Source organism: Gobius niger, assembly GCF_951799975.1.
Source record: "Gobius niger genome assembly, chromosome: 8".
Classification (NCBI taxonomy): domain Eukaryota; kingdom Metazoa; phylum Chordata; class Actinopteri; order Gobiiformes; family Gobiidae; genus Gobius; species Gobius niger.
In genome coordinates, this window is record NC_136859.1 from 37793304 (window position 1) to 37807952 (window position 14649).

The following is a 14649-nucleotide window of genomic DNA, read 5'->3' on the forward strand; positions in this document are numbered from 1 at the left end:
GGATCTGTTCAAAAGACTCTTTTTAGTTTGAATTTGAATAACGGCAGCCAGAAAGCTCATAATCCCATTTGATTTAAATCATCTGAAATCACAATGGGACTGATATTCACCCTTTGAAGAACATGTTGAGAATAAAATCTTGCTGTGAGGAGAGGGCAGGGATCTATTATAATAAACGGGTGAGGGAGGTAAAAGTGCAGCCGGTCTTCTTCTGCTGTTGAAGAAGTGAGGCGTACATGGTAGTGTACATGGGGGCGTACATGGGGGCGTACATGTTGGCATACATCGTGGAGCATTCCTTGCACATTCCAAGGCTTCAGTTTCAATATCTGGATATTTGGGAGTCGAGCTCCGGATTGAAGAGCTTCCATTACTTTCGTATCCGCCGCCATTACCAAACTACAACCAGCAAATGCGGCGCAAATGCCTGACGTCACCTACAAGCCCCGCCTCCCCCGCGGTGGGTTGAAATTCATCCCATGATCAGACCCAGACGTACATGTGGGGAAATGATAATTGACAGAGTTTCGCCAAGTCCAGGCTAACTTAGTTACAAGGTTATTAATAATAATGCATTGGTTTTATACAGCGCTTTTCTGGACATTCAAAGACGCTTTACATTGCATTATTCGTTCACTCCATACTCGGTGGTGGTAAGCTACTATTGTAGCCACAGCTGCCCTGGGGTAGACTGACGGAAGCGAGGCAACCAGTCTGCGCCATCGGCCCCTCCGACCACCACTCATTCACTCACTCACTACATTTGCTAGGCTTCCTGGTGTTACCAAACGGTCTCCCATCCAAGTACCGACCAGGCCCTTCCCTGCTGAGCTTCCAAGGTCTGACGGGATTGGGCAGAGCAAAGGCGGTATGGCCACTTATTACTTATTAATGTCCCTTCACTTTATGAGTTTTCATTTTGTCCGCAGCCGTGACAATTACATTAAGAAAGTTGCTATTTCAAAATAAATCTATATTGAAATGCAACAATTAAACGCCTAATTTTGAAGATTCTGCAATTTATTTGTTTCCCGGATGAAAGTTTAGATGTTGCAGCACAAACCTGTGTGACTCCAAAGGCTTCCTTCATTTGTACGTTTGATGATTCAAATTTGAGTACTGTCTCAACAAATAGAAGCATCTTCTATGTTTGATTGACTAAATGACTGAGTTATGAACACGCTGAGAAACATTCAGGTAAATATTGTAACATAATAAGAGGAAACTCAATTTATGTCCTTCATTTGTGTTGAAATATCATCATACAAACTGTCCACGATGTACTCCTCTTGAACCCCATAGTATTCCCGCAGAGACTTTTTATTTTTATTTTACAAAAGCAGCTCACGAAGAGAAAAACGGTTGGAGCCTCCTGATATAAAGTCTTTGTTTTATATCTTTATATTTTAAATGTACTGAGGAAAACAGAAGCAAACATTCTGAAATCGGAGCTAAAACGTAGGCTGTTGTTTCGACACTGACATTTCAACATTCTTGAACAGGTGTCCCCTGGTGAGCTCCAGTTTGTCCACATTCTAAGCCTTGCTCTGGTGCAGCTTGTTTTGTAAATCCCAGTTTGCTGGCCAAAGGATTGAGATTAAAAATAGGTCAGTCCCCCGACCCGAGTGTGTGTGCTGGTGTACCTCCTCCCCAGCGCAGACAGCGTGCCAGGTCGTTGCCCGTGCCAAGGGGAAGTATGCACACGGGGGGGTTCCGCTCCAGGTTGGCCTTATCTGAAACGCACGCAAAACACAAGCCCATCAACGCCAAAGCCACTCCAACCACCCGAACGCCAGGGCCGGAGCAAAGAGGGGGGGGAGCGGGGGGAGGAAACGGAGCCTCGAGAAGAAGGGGGCCCCAGAGAGGGAGTTTATCAATCAATCAATCAATCAAAGTTTACTTATATAGCACCTTACAACAACACAAGGAAGACCAAAGTGCTTCACAGACAGGTAAAACAATATTAAAAAATCAATCAATCAAATAAGTGTGATCTAAGTCTTAAAAGCTAGTTTGAAGAGATGTGTCTTCAATCTAGACTTAAAGAGGGACAGCTCAGTGAGAACACGCAGACTGAGGGGCAGGCTGTTCCACAGTTTTGGCGCTACAACCCTGAAAGAACGATCCCCCCACTGTTTGTACCGGGACCTGGGCACGTCCAGAACCATTTGATCGGCAGACCGGAGAGTTCTGCTGGGGCGATGTACGGTCACCAACTCAGTCAGATATAACGGAGCGAGACCATGGAGGGCTTTAAAAACAAACATTAAAATGTTGAAATCAATCCGAAAACGGACCGGGAGCCAGTGCAGGGAGGAGAGGACGGGAGTGATGTGGCTGTGTCTAGATGAACCGGTGAGAAGACGGGCTGCTGCATTCTGCACTAACTGTAACCGGTGGAGTGACGACTGTGGGAGGCCAGAGTAGAGAGTGTTGCAATAGTCCAACCGAGAACTGATAAACGCGTGCATTGCCTTCTCCAGGTCTTGGCGCGAGAGAAAGGGTTTAACTTTGCTCAAAAGGCGCAGCTGGAAAAAACTGGCTTTGACAACAGCATTTATTTGTTGTTTAAAATTCAGCTCGCGGTCGAAGACGACTCCCAGGTTCCGAACTGCATCGCGAACTGGACCCAAGACCCTGGAATGGCATTGAAGGACATCCCCGGAACCAAAAAGAACAAATTCAGATTTTGCTTCGTTCAGGTGGAGAAAGTTCTGAGCAAGCCATAGTTTAATGTCCAAAAGGCAGCTATGGAGTGATTCGAGAGCAGAGGCAGTGTTGGGGAGTACCGGTAAATAGATCTGGACATCATCAGCATAAAGGTGAAAGGACAAGTTATGTTTAGAAATGAGTTTATGGTATAGTGTAGTTGTACAGACGCTCATTTTCATCTGTTTATACAGTGCATCAACAACAGAACAAAGACAAATATTTACAGTAACTTGATTGATTATTTACTGGGGCTTTTCGATACTAATTCCTGAGCAATACTCTTTCGGATACAGACAGTGTTCATTTTGTCCACTAATTTGTCATAATTTTAGTCAAAGTTAATATTTTCGCAGTCTAAAATTGGACTAAAACTAAATTAAAAGTTTCTCATGAGACTAAAACTATGATTAAAATGTCCAGATATTTGAGTCGACTAAAATCAGACTAAATAAAAATGAAAGGGAGAGACTAAAATCATCCAAACTTGTATTGAGTGTCTGAAAGAGCCTCAGATCATGTACATTCTCTGCCAAAGGATCAGCTCTGAGCTTTGTTCATGTGGAGCAGCTCCATGAAGCTGAGGACCTGATTAAATATAATTATTATGAATACTAGAAATGTAAAGTCCACTAAATGTACATGCAATTGTAGTCGACTGAAACATTGGAAGATACTTTTTTGACTAAATCTCAACAAAAATTAAATACAATTTTTGTCAAAAGACTGAGACTAAAACTAAATTAAAATGTTCCCTGGATACTGATACTAAAATATTTGTCATTTAGAGCCATAAAACAGATTAACAATGATGATGATGAATTTATTCCTTTTCCTTCTATTGAATTTATTTTACATTTGTATCTTTTATTTCAGGTCAAAGGGCCAGAACATTCTATAGCCAATTTTGTTCTCACCCACCTCCCATTATTATCCTTTTTTTGTCCTCTTATTTTTCCACACATTTTTTCAAATTTAGTTTTTTCCCCACGCCCAAATTTCTACCCTTTTTTAAAATATTTTTTTCCCATTTTTTCCACCATTTTTATTTTTTTTAAATCACTCTATAAATGTTTAACTAGAGGCTATTTATTATAGTAAAGGTTTCTATCTATCTAATAGAGGTCGACTAATGTGGGTTTTTCTCAGGCTGTTCTGCACCAGGGATATATTTGGTTGAATTATCGAAAAATGTCTGCTCTATATCGCCCTACAAGCAAACTTGGGCCCCCACAGCTGCAAGGGCCCCGCATCTCAGTCAAACTACAGTGTTGTTTCACTGATTAATCAACGTGTTGTTATGTGGACAGACTCTGACAGCCTCACTCACTCTCCGCCCTCTTTGCCACATATAACACCAAAACGGAGCAGTCTGCTGAAGTGGACCGACCACCTTCCCCCTGTCACTCCCAAGGCGTGAGTGCTTCTCCGCTCGTGCCCCCGCTCGGCCGTCTGTCTCCCGGGGCTCGCTTCGCCTCATGCACGGCTCACGCGCAGACTCAGGGCAACGGCCACACACTCATTTAAACTCTCTTCTTATTGTCTCTAGCTGAGAATGAAGTTTGGCGAATACACACGAGTAGAGCCCTTGTTTCGGGGCCTTTTTGTCTCAAAGAGGAGTTGAATCCACACGGTTCTCATGAGCACAGTAACTTACAGTAACTCTGGTTCTCTGAATGTGCACAGTCTAAAACGAATTGGGCGACTCACAGGCTAATTCTCAGTTCAGACAGAAATAACCGTCAGGTGCAGATTGCAGTTAGTTTTAAATCAGTGGTTCCCAAACTGTGGGTCAGGGACCAGAGGTGAGAGAATGGGACCATTTGCTATTTACCATTTTAAAAAGTGGGGGAAATACTGTAGACTAATAGCAGATCTAAATTCCACTCTGACAGCACCAGAGGGGCAGGTCCTGAACTGATGTCACTATGTTCCACTTGCCCTGCAGAGGAACTGCTTTTACCATAAATGGGTTTGTCAAATAGCCATGGAATGCGTATTGTAGGGCCCCCTAGTGGATTTCTGCTTTGGGCCCCAGAAGGGCCAACACCGGCTCTGGCTCTATAATCCTGTGTATGCAGCTTCTTAACTTGTGAGTGTTGAACTGTGACAACAGGGGGCGCTGTATGAGCGTTCCTTCTGAAAGCTGACTCTTTCCAAAGCAAAAAAAAATCATTGTAAGTCTCTATCACCTTCACTTCCATAGATATTAGTCTTTTTATCGGCCGATAATACAGAACATGATCCAGCTGCAGTAATCAGGTCAGTGAATCCTCACAAAAGAACCACTCCCCTCTCCCTCAAAAGAAAAAGACAAATTCTGTGTTTATCTCCCACACATGCAGCCACGTTATATTTCATTATGATTACGAGTATTCTTATTTTATTATATTGCGATTATCTATTCATTAAACAAGAAAGTCTGAACAATAGAACTGAGGGGTAGCTTCAACGCTTAAAATCTCTAGTTTCCAACACAAAGACCGCAAGTCTTTCTGTTCCAAAGTTATGTCTGAAAATCAGCAGCGCTGTAGACGGCAGGAGCATGGACCTCACGGGTTACAACTTTATTTGGGATTTCAGTCAAATTGGAGAGCTGTTTAGAGCTGAAGGAATAAACAAAGTGTGGAGACCTGCTCAAACAGCCCTGCCCAGCACGACTCCGCTGGCGTAACAGGCTTCAGTGTTGTCCATTTCCCAGTGTCCACAGACTCCTGCACCAAACCAAACACCGTCCTGTCCCCAAATCCTTTTCCACTTCACCGTTGTACCAAATATGAATGCCCGGTTGTACGGGCTATTCCAGGCGCCGTTATTACTTTCTTTGTTTTGATTGATAAAAAATTGGAGGCAATTTTTGAGTGTCTGCGAGGCCAAATAGACAAGAAAGGGTGAGTTTTATTTGATTTCATCTTTTCTTCCAAATGATGACTAATATGTTGTTTTTCCCACTCGGGCAATCATCCTCAGTTTGACCACCCTCGAATAGGCAAAGTATTTATGGCCACGCCGTTATAGACGCGACATGTGTGGACGTCTGTGGAACTAATAGAACAAATGTAATTGACTTTCCAAAAGAGGAACCAAGGCTCGTTTCTATTTTGACCGTCGGAGCATAAACGACGCACAATGAGCGGCGTAATAGGAAAAAGAAAAAAGGTGGATTCCATGTACTGTATATACCTATGAAGTCCAGTATCCAGCCCACGGTGCCGTCCCCCCCGCAGGCCAGCACGCGGAAATCGGGGACATCTCGGAAGAAGTTCAGCCTGCAAAAAACAAAAGAAAAAAATACAAATCAACAAGTTTGCCGCGAGTAAATTGAGAAGCTGAAAACGGAATAATCGAATCGACGAGTCTACAGTGTGATTCATTTAGCGCAGACGGACCTCGCGTTTTCGTTGATGGACACATAATGCGCGATTACTTTCAAATTGCGTTTCTGATCAAGGAACTTTAAATCAGGATAGCCGCACGGCGCTGTACATCATCAGAGAAAATGTTCTGCCGTGGCAGTATATCATCAGTGAGACGGTACACATGCAACTGTAATACTGAGCATGATCATTTGTCATTATTTTCCTTTTTGAAATATACAGGCCCAGTCAAAAGTTGAAGACCATTTGAAAGACGGTGAAAACTCACATTTTGCATGGCTGGATCTGAACCAGGTTCAAAATGCAACAAGAAGACAACTAAATAAAGATCGAATAAACCTTGGGTCTTTCACTTTTTTGTTGCATAACCCTCAGGATCTTTTAAGACGTTCTGAGTGACAGTCATAGTGTCGGGCTGTTCAGGCAGCTCAACAACCCGACCGGCGAGCACGCTCAAAACCTTTGCATCAGGACATGATGACAGAGTGAATACCTGGCAGAAATGACACTGAAGCCACATTTATTAGACTGCTCAGCTCCTCTCTGATACTCTTCACACATCCACTCAGAATGATCCACTTTCATTGTACGCTCCCGGGAGCACATTATTATTGCTGTTATTATTGAAGTTTATTTTGTAAGTAGAAAATGAGCGCTGCTGCGGATCCCACGGGTGTAAAATACTTGTAAACTATGGGTGCTCTTCCAAGAAGCCGGCAATGCATGAAAGCAGAGACCGGCTGTGAGGGTGGAGGAACTCCGGAGCAGTCAAAAGGTAAAGGTCCTTTGTTAACACATGGACGAGGTCATTCAAAGATTAAAAACGCGTTCTGACGGATGTGTGTTCATCAGGGCAATATTTGTGAATGAATTACTTACAGCTGCGCTAAAAACCCAAAAGTGACCCACAAGGAAACAGGACCAAAAGAAAAAGAAGAATATACAAACATGGACATGAAGTGATCACCTCTGGAAACATAACAAAATAAACAAAAAATAAATAAACATTTAGTACAAAAACACAAAGAAAATATTCACATGTTTCTTTATATTTATTGGAGCAGCAGCAACTGATGAATTTCCAGTGTGGATTAATAAAGTATTCTGGGTCTAATTTATTAGGCATACGGTCTTGAACTTTTGATCAGCTGCAAAAACAAATGGTAAATGGTCTTAACTTAAAGTATAAAGTGCTTTTCTACCGAGTGTTTTACACCCAAACAGTGTACACAGACACTGGAGGCAACGTGGGTGAAGCCCAAGGACACAACGACAGTGTGTGCCTGTGGGAGCTGGAATTCAAACCCCCAACCTTCCGATCATGAGCTCTACCAACTGCAGTTTAATTCTTGTAAAACTCTCTTTTTTTTGTCTCACTCCGATTTCTTCCTGTTGCAAAAAAAAACTTTTGAACCTGATCCAACCATGCACAATGTCAATGAATACTTTCTTTCAACTGGTCTCTAACTGTTGAGCCGGACTGTGTGGGCTTCACTTTAAGAAAAGGTATCAATTAACCACTTAACTTTACCCAAATCTAAAAGGTTACAGCCTATAGGCCAGTGTAACGCCTCATTTGAAAGCTAAGACCTGCATAACTGATCTGAATGGATCTTTGTCCTTGCGTTGTCATCGCTTTTTTGACATTTTTTTCCATCACTTCTTTGTTCCGTTTTCATTCATTTTTTTGACACATTTTTATCCCTTTTTTGTCGCTCTTTTGTTGGATCTTCATACTTGTTTTTGTGTCACTTGTGTTGCTACGTTGATGCTTTTTTAGATCTGGGTAAAGCCAAACTGGAGAAAATGTGCTCTGTTCAAGACTCTTGCCATTAAAGGCCCTATAACTGACTTAATAATACAAATAAATTATTACAAACAATAAAAGAGGAAGCCACTAAAATGAAACATTGGTTGTGTCCAAACTCATTCCTAACATATTTGCAATTCATTACAGGGACGAGTTAATAAACATTTATCACAACTTTAGGGTCACTTTTCAGGGTCACTTTCACAGAAATGTCAGAAAACTCCCCTGAGAGTTCATGAAATTGATACAAATGCTTTATAATTAGATGCCTGAGTCTACAATACTAAAGGAGGACAGGACAAATATCGTTCCACTAGTCGGATATAGTGCATTTAAGGCTCATGCAGAGTTCACACACATTTCATATTTGTCAGTCCAAACCGCCCACATACACTTGTCCCAGAACAGGTATTTGGGCGGTTTCTGATGTCCTCGCATCTGTTGCCTAATCGCATCATCACGGCCCATGTTCAGGCCCACTTCTTCCGTTCCTTGGGTGGAGCAGAGCCCGTCCTAACCGAATGAGGGCCCCGCCGCGCGCCTGCATGGACGCCCAAATCACACACTCAATCACTCCCTGCTGGGACGGCAAACCGCATTAAGCGCAGGAACAGACGGGCCGACATGAAAGGCAACTTGGGCCATGTTTGAAAAGCAAGAGGCCCACACTTCATTTGGGGTAATGGCATCAGCGGCGGTGCGGGCGGAGGGTCAGCGAGTGAACAGCGCTAATGGGAGCGGCTCTGTTCTGATAAAATGTGAACGGGGGGGGGGAGGGGGCGTGGTCACGACAGGCCAGGCCGAGGGGCGATGTGGTGAGGGCAGAGGTCAGCCAGGGGGCACGTCCCAAACCATTGGTCACTTCACAACAGTCAGCGCACTGTGGTCGTCACCGGTACTTTAATGTTACTTGGTTTTCGATGCCGATACCTGAACGATACTTTGTCCGATACAAAAAAACAAAGGAGTGCAGTTAAACTAGGGGTCAGGACTTAGAGCAGGCTGTGTCATAAGTGTTTGGGCATATTTTTTGACCCCCAGTTTCATTAGGCTGCACACGTGGACTCAAGAATCAGCCAAATGAGAGTTCATGGTGTCTTCGATCTACAATCAAGTATTACCCAAATCTAAAAGCTTTGTGAAAAAAATAAATAAAAAAGAAAGTGGGTGAAAATGAGGATAAAAATGCAATAAAATAGTGTAAAAAAAAGTCTCAAAACAGAGTAACAAAAAGTAACAAAAGATGATAAAAGAGGACACAAAAACGTGACCAAAAAGTAATGGCAATAAAGAGATGAAACTGTAACAAAAAGTGACAAAAAGCCACAAGAACTCAACAAAAAAGTGGCAACAACGCAATAAAAAAGATAAGTTGTGTAAGTCTCCAGAAACCTTTAGATTTAGGTAAAGCTGAACTGGAGAAAAAGCACTCAGTTAAAGCGAGTGGTAAGAATCTGCTGTTTCTCCAGTCTACAGGACTGGAGACTTGAGTTTGTTTTATTATTCTCGCTGTGCAAAACGCTGTGGCTAGCAACAGCATGCTAACGCTAACGGCAACTAATCAAGGCTGGGACAGAAACTATGATCGGATCACCTAAAGTAATCAAATAAAATCGTCCACAGCTTTAGCCGCCATGTGTTTATATTTTACTTTTTTCAATGTTAAAGCAGTACTACATAACTTGTTCACCTTAATAAATCCTTTCCGCAGTCTCTCTGGGGGTAATACAAGTGTTAATGGGATGATTGGAGGGTCTTTCATCTCCCCCTGGTGTCTCTGGCCAGAAAACCATAATTTCAACTATTCCTGCCTCCGGGTTGGAGTCACCAATACACACTAATGGAATCATGAAGAAGAATAAAGGGCAAAGCTAACTGCGGGCTAGCACCACTTAAACAGTATTTACAGCCAAGTTTGAGTGAAACAATATTTCCATTGTGTAACTGGATGTACAATATCCCTCTGTCCCTTTGCCTTTTCTGTCAGCGTAGGATTTACTCTTAATTAATGAGTAAGAAAACGTAACATGCTACGACACCTGCAGTGGCACTTATGGCCTCTAGGGGCATGAGTTACGTAGTACTGCTTTAAAGAAATGAAACTGTTAAAGAATTATTGACCACAGGCTTGTTATTCTGACGCAATATCATCCGATTATTCTCCTTTGGCTTTTCTAAATATAAAGCTGGCTCCACAAACCTAGCTAAATTGCTAGCATGGACACGTTCCAGTTGTCTCTTGCTTCGTCCAGTCTTACTTTACAGTCTACAGTTTATAGGTCGCGGAGAGTCAAATTGAAGTCTTTTTAACACTATTGTAATGCCCAAATACAATATGTTAAATGCCCGTCGCAACAAATCCGTGCATTTAACATTTCTGCAAACATCTAATTAAGCAGAGGAATTGTAAAAATGTGTTAAAGACAAAAAGAAAGTTTCAGAAAAGCCTGCAGTAGAATGTATTTTGGCTTTTTTAATTTTTTTTTATTAATTTATGTCATGAAAGATGGCGCATCAATATTCTGAAATACATTTTGATGTAAAGCCTGCTGGAAACAAATTGCCAAGGTTTTCAAAGCTCCGCAAAAACTTTGTTCTTTGTTGTGGATCCAAACAGGCAGGAAACACCCTAATTTGAGTAAACCGCCCTGCCTCAGCTCAGAGAAAAACAACTTCACACAACACCTCGGGCCCGGGCGCAAGGTCAGCCCCAACTCTTATTGTGTTGGGCGTCCCGTCCCGTGTGTCCTGCATGTGCCGCGGGATATTCATTTTTTATAAGGCACACAGATTGCGACTCGGGGCCTAATCAAAGCCAAACAGCGGCGCAGCACGGCCCCCGCTCGGCCCCGTGTGCTTAAACATTGCTGGACATCCCCCGGCGAGGCGAGAAGTCCTCTGCATGTAAATGATCCACTCACGGGTTTAATCACGGCGCGGAGAGGGGCATGTGCCACTGTCCGCCAACGTGGAAGGGGTATACGGAGTGAGGGGGGCCCTAGAACACGGGGCCCGCTCCGGAATATCACACACTTAGCATTCAGCCGGAGACAGAAGCATGTTTGTCAACACAGCGGCAGTACTTAGACGTGAGGAGCGCTCATGCTGCAGAAGAAGCACTGCTGTTCGTCAAAGTCGGCTCAGGTGTTATTCACGGGCAACATTTGGCTCTTCATTGTGCCATTTTTACAAACTATTCATTATTTATATTATTATATATTATATTAAAAATACATATATTTGCTGAATGTCTTACAAGAGATATTTTTAAAGTCATGGGACCCCTTTTTGTGGGCGTGTAACAAAATCTGGGGACACGCACCATACTAACGTCGTAGTGAGGCTTAAATCTTCGACTCAGTGGGTTTGGTTGAGTTGAAGATGTTTCGCTTCTATCTGCAGGAGCTTCTTGACACTGGACACAAAGCTGGAGCGGTTTACGCAGCAATAGTCTCCAGTAAAGCACTCTCTCAATCTGCTTTTATATGAAAATGAGGACGTGTCGACAAAACCATAAAACTGCAATGCAACACTTTGTCCAGCAAGCGGCGCTGTGTTCCTGATGTCGGGTGTACACTGCGCGATTTTGGCTGCTGCGATGAACAAGACAGGGAAAATCTTCGGTCGTAGCTCAATATCTCAGCTCTTAGGTCTCTCTCTGATAAACCACACCCACGTCTTTCGGTGCGAAATGTGGCTACGCTAGTTCCTCTGAGCTGAAGTTGTAGGCGCTAGTACTTCCTGTTTGTATTAATTTCCATCAAGATTAGCTTAGACCCGTTTGAATCATCGTATTTCCTAGAGATTCTGTGGTGGACAGTGATTCCTGGTAGATGATCACCTCCTGCAGGGAACGAGTCGCTGTACAGTGTGAATGTTTCCGTAGAGGAGACGTCTATGTTTATAAGGATCAGTGAGTTTGTCTTGAAGCTAAAGGCTAACAATAATTCATGCATTATACAACTTGAAATAGTGCCTTTTAATCATTTTTTTAATCATTGTTAGCCTTTAGCTTCAAAAACTATCAATCCTTTATGATCACAGGTGTCTCCTCTGAACTTGTTACATCCTCTGTCAAGATTTGAACACACAGTATATGATCATCTACCAGGAACTCACTGCCCACCATGTAATCTTTAGACAATATGATCATTATTCCAGGAAAAGAATACAGACAGGAAGTACTGGCACTCACAACTTCAGGTCAGAGGAACTAGCATAGCCATACCGTGCAACAAGCCAATTCCCTGCGTGGAATGGACAGGGAATAATATGGCAGAGTCTTGCAATTAGGTCATACAGTGAGCCAGGGACAGAGATTTCAAATCGAACCGTCGTACGACTACAGACGAGCTGCGACCGACATCAGGCAGTCTGAAATTTTGGAGGGCTAGTCTCAGAGTGAGCACTCGCTTCAACAATGATCTCTGTCAAGTGTCTTGTCAACATATCAGCGCACACCAGAGTCATGAGCGGGTCCGACTCCGCATTTTACAGGGATTTCCCTGCACTTTTCCGAGAAATAAACCCCACTAGCATGTGGCGCTGGCCTCGGCTAAACACACGCCGTCTGAAGCCTGACACTGCGACCACAAAACTTTGATCATTGTCTCTTTGAACCATTGCAGAGTGGGGACGAGTGCAGCTCACGATTTTACTCTACCCATGTTGTGCAATGGGACATCTAAAAATCTTATAAGACAAAACAATTGCACAGTGTACACCAGACATATACTTCCATATTTATATATGGCTTTTTAAAGCACCTCTGGAACTTTCTAAAGTAAAAGTAAGTCATTGCAAATTACACACAACACACTTTAATGAGATTGTGAGTTTAGCCAATCTAAGCTCACAATCTGAGGTCGTCCACATATTCGCTGAGATGTGAAACCACCTCCTCCAAAGTCTTCAGTGAAGGGTGTCGAGGCGATGTGCGCTGTTGTGTAAAAGAATCATCCGATACCAACGCACCGCCGTGTTGTTGCCGTGTAAACTGTGCCTTATATAAGACTCACGGACCTATCCAACTTGTTGACAGCATCACTCGATTAGCAAGGCTTTGTTCTGCTGCGAAGACAGAGGGCAGAGACGACCCATTACTGAACAAAGGAGGGTTGTTCTCTTCATCTCAATAAGCTGTTCACTACAAAAACTAAATATCAAGCATGGCTTTAAATGGCTTGAATATTAATCTGGTTTTGAGAGGTGTTCATTCACTTGACTTTATTCCTGATCAGATCAAAGTTACTTTGCTTGTTTCATGACATTTCAGATGGTTCTCAGGTAATGTCGCTTGAAATAAGTTAAACTGCCAAAGGGACAAGTGTAACCAAAATGGAATTAACCTGCAATAGAGACAAAATGTATAGAATGGAGTCAGAAACATCTCAGACCAAGTAGAATAATCTGGGTCAAAAGCCCAACTGAATCTTAACTCGTCAAAACAACTCAAATTAAAAATATTATGTTCAATTTGAGACATTTAAACTCATGTAGATATTTTTTTTTTTTAGAGGGGACAAGGAATACCTCAGTCCCCAATCCCTGATGAGACTGCAATAGGGGTTATGCGCTAACGACTTCTACATTCCATAAGTGAGTAAACCACTTCCGGTCACCGTGTTATTTAATAGGAGCAAGAACTTTTGAGCAGCTGAAAACACTGTCACATGTTTTACACATTGTGAAACGGGTCAAAATAGCTCCACTACGTAGAGCTACAAATTGTTCGCTGCTCAAACGAGAGATTCCAGGAGTAAAAGTCGCGTATTTATTGAATGCTAACGCTTGTGGACCGTAGCTATCATTAAGCTAGCTTTAGCCGCCTCACCCGACGCACTTTATTTAAATTCATGTACTGCCCACGGACGTGTATTTGCATCGTCTGTGATCACAAACAATACACAAGAGCCAGTTTTAATAACGTATATTCAACAGAAGACTTGGAACTGTCACGTTATTGATTTAACCGGACTGTTACGATGCTGTGGCTGCTCTTCTGTAGATACATTAAGCCTGTTCTGAAGTCTTTTCACACGCTGCCTCTGGATACCATTTTCACATGTTGTATGTATATTTCACTGACCCGTTTTACAATGTGTAAAACAAGTGACGGTGTTTTCAGCTGCTCAAAAGTTCTTGCTCCTATTAAATAAAACGGTGACCGGAAGTGGTTTACTCACTTAGCAGAATGCAGAAGTCGTTAGCGCATGTTCCCCTATTCTGTTGTCTCACAAAGATATCCTCCTTGATCTGTAAACTGAAGTGAAATGACCTCAACTCTACTAAACCCCGTCCAGTCGACGGCTTAGCCTCACCGCGATGCATCCTCCAAAAACACAGGAAACCCTGCAGATGACCAGGCTACAGGGAATGACAGATCCAGTGCACCAGACAAATGCATAGATAACAAAAAAGGTACAAGCCTAATGTGGTCCAGGAACAGCATTAACACCAGTATGTGGTTTGCAATGGCTTGTTTTGGGTTTTAAATGTCTGCCTGGAGTCGTGCAGTAAAATGTTGCTTCATTGGTTAAAAAGGTCATGTCAATGTTCATTTACCATTTGTTTTTTTCTCCTTTATTCTACAATAGTTCGTGTTCCGTACGTACCCAGGCATAGGTCCGTTCTTGGCCAGGTTGTAAACTTGTCTTGGGTTGAGCAGATACTGAAACTTCCGGTAAATCCTGCAAAATAAAGTAAAAAAGTATTCATTAAATCAATGGGGACAATCAACAGTTAATGAAGTGA

General features: G+C 42.7%; 1 protein-coding gene across 1 annotated transcript in view; it reads right to left on the bottom strand.

Moving 5' to 3' along the window:
• The window catches only part of dgkb (diacylglycerol kinase, beta), a 152189-nt gene that overhangs the window by 88571 nt on the left and 48969 nt on the right, over positions 1-14649 (bottom strand). The window contains exons 15-17 of the mRNA XM_079562229.1: positions 14511-14585; positions 5893-5978; positions 1644-1733 (exon numbers count right to left, since the gene is read on the bottom strand). Coding sequence (XP_079418355.1) covers positions 1644-1733; positions 5893-5978; positions 14511-14585 — 251 coding nt within the window. The remainder of the gene's footprint in view (positions 1-1643; positions 1734-5892; positions 5979-14510; positions 14586-14649) is intronic.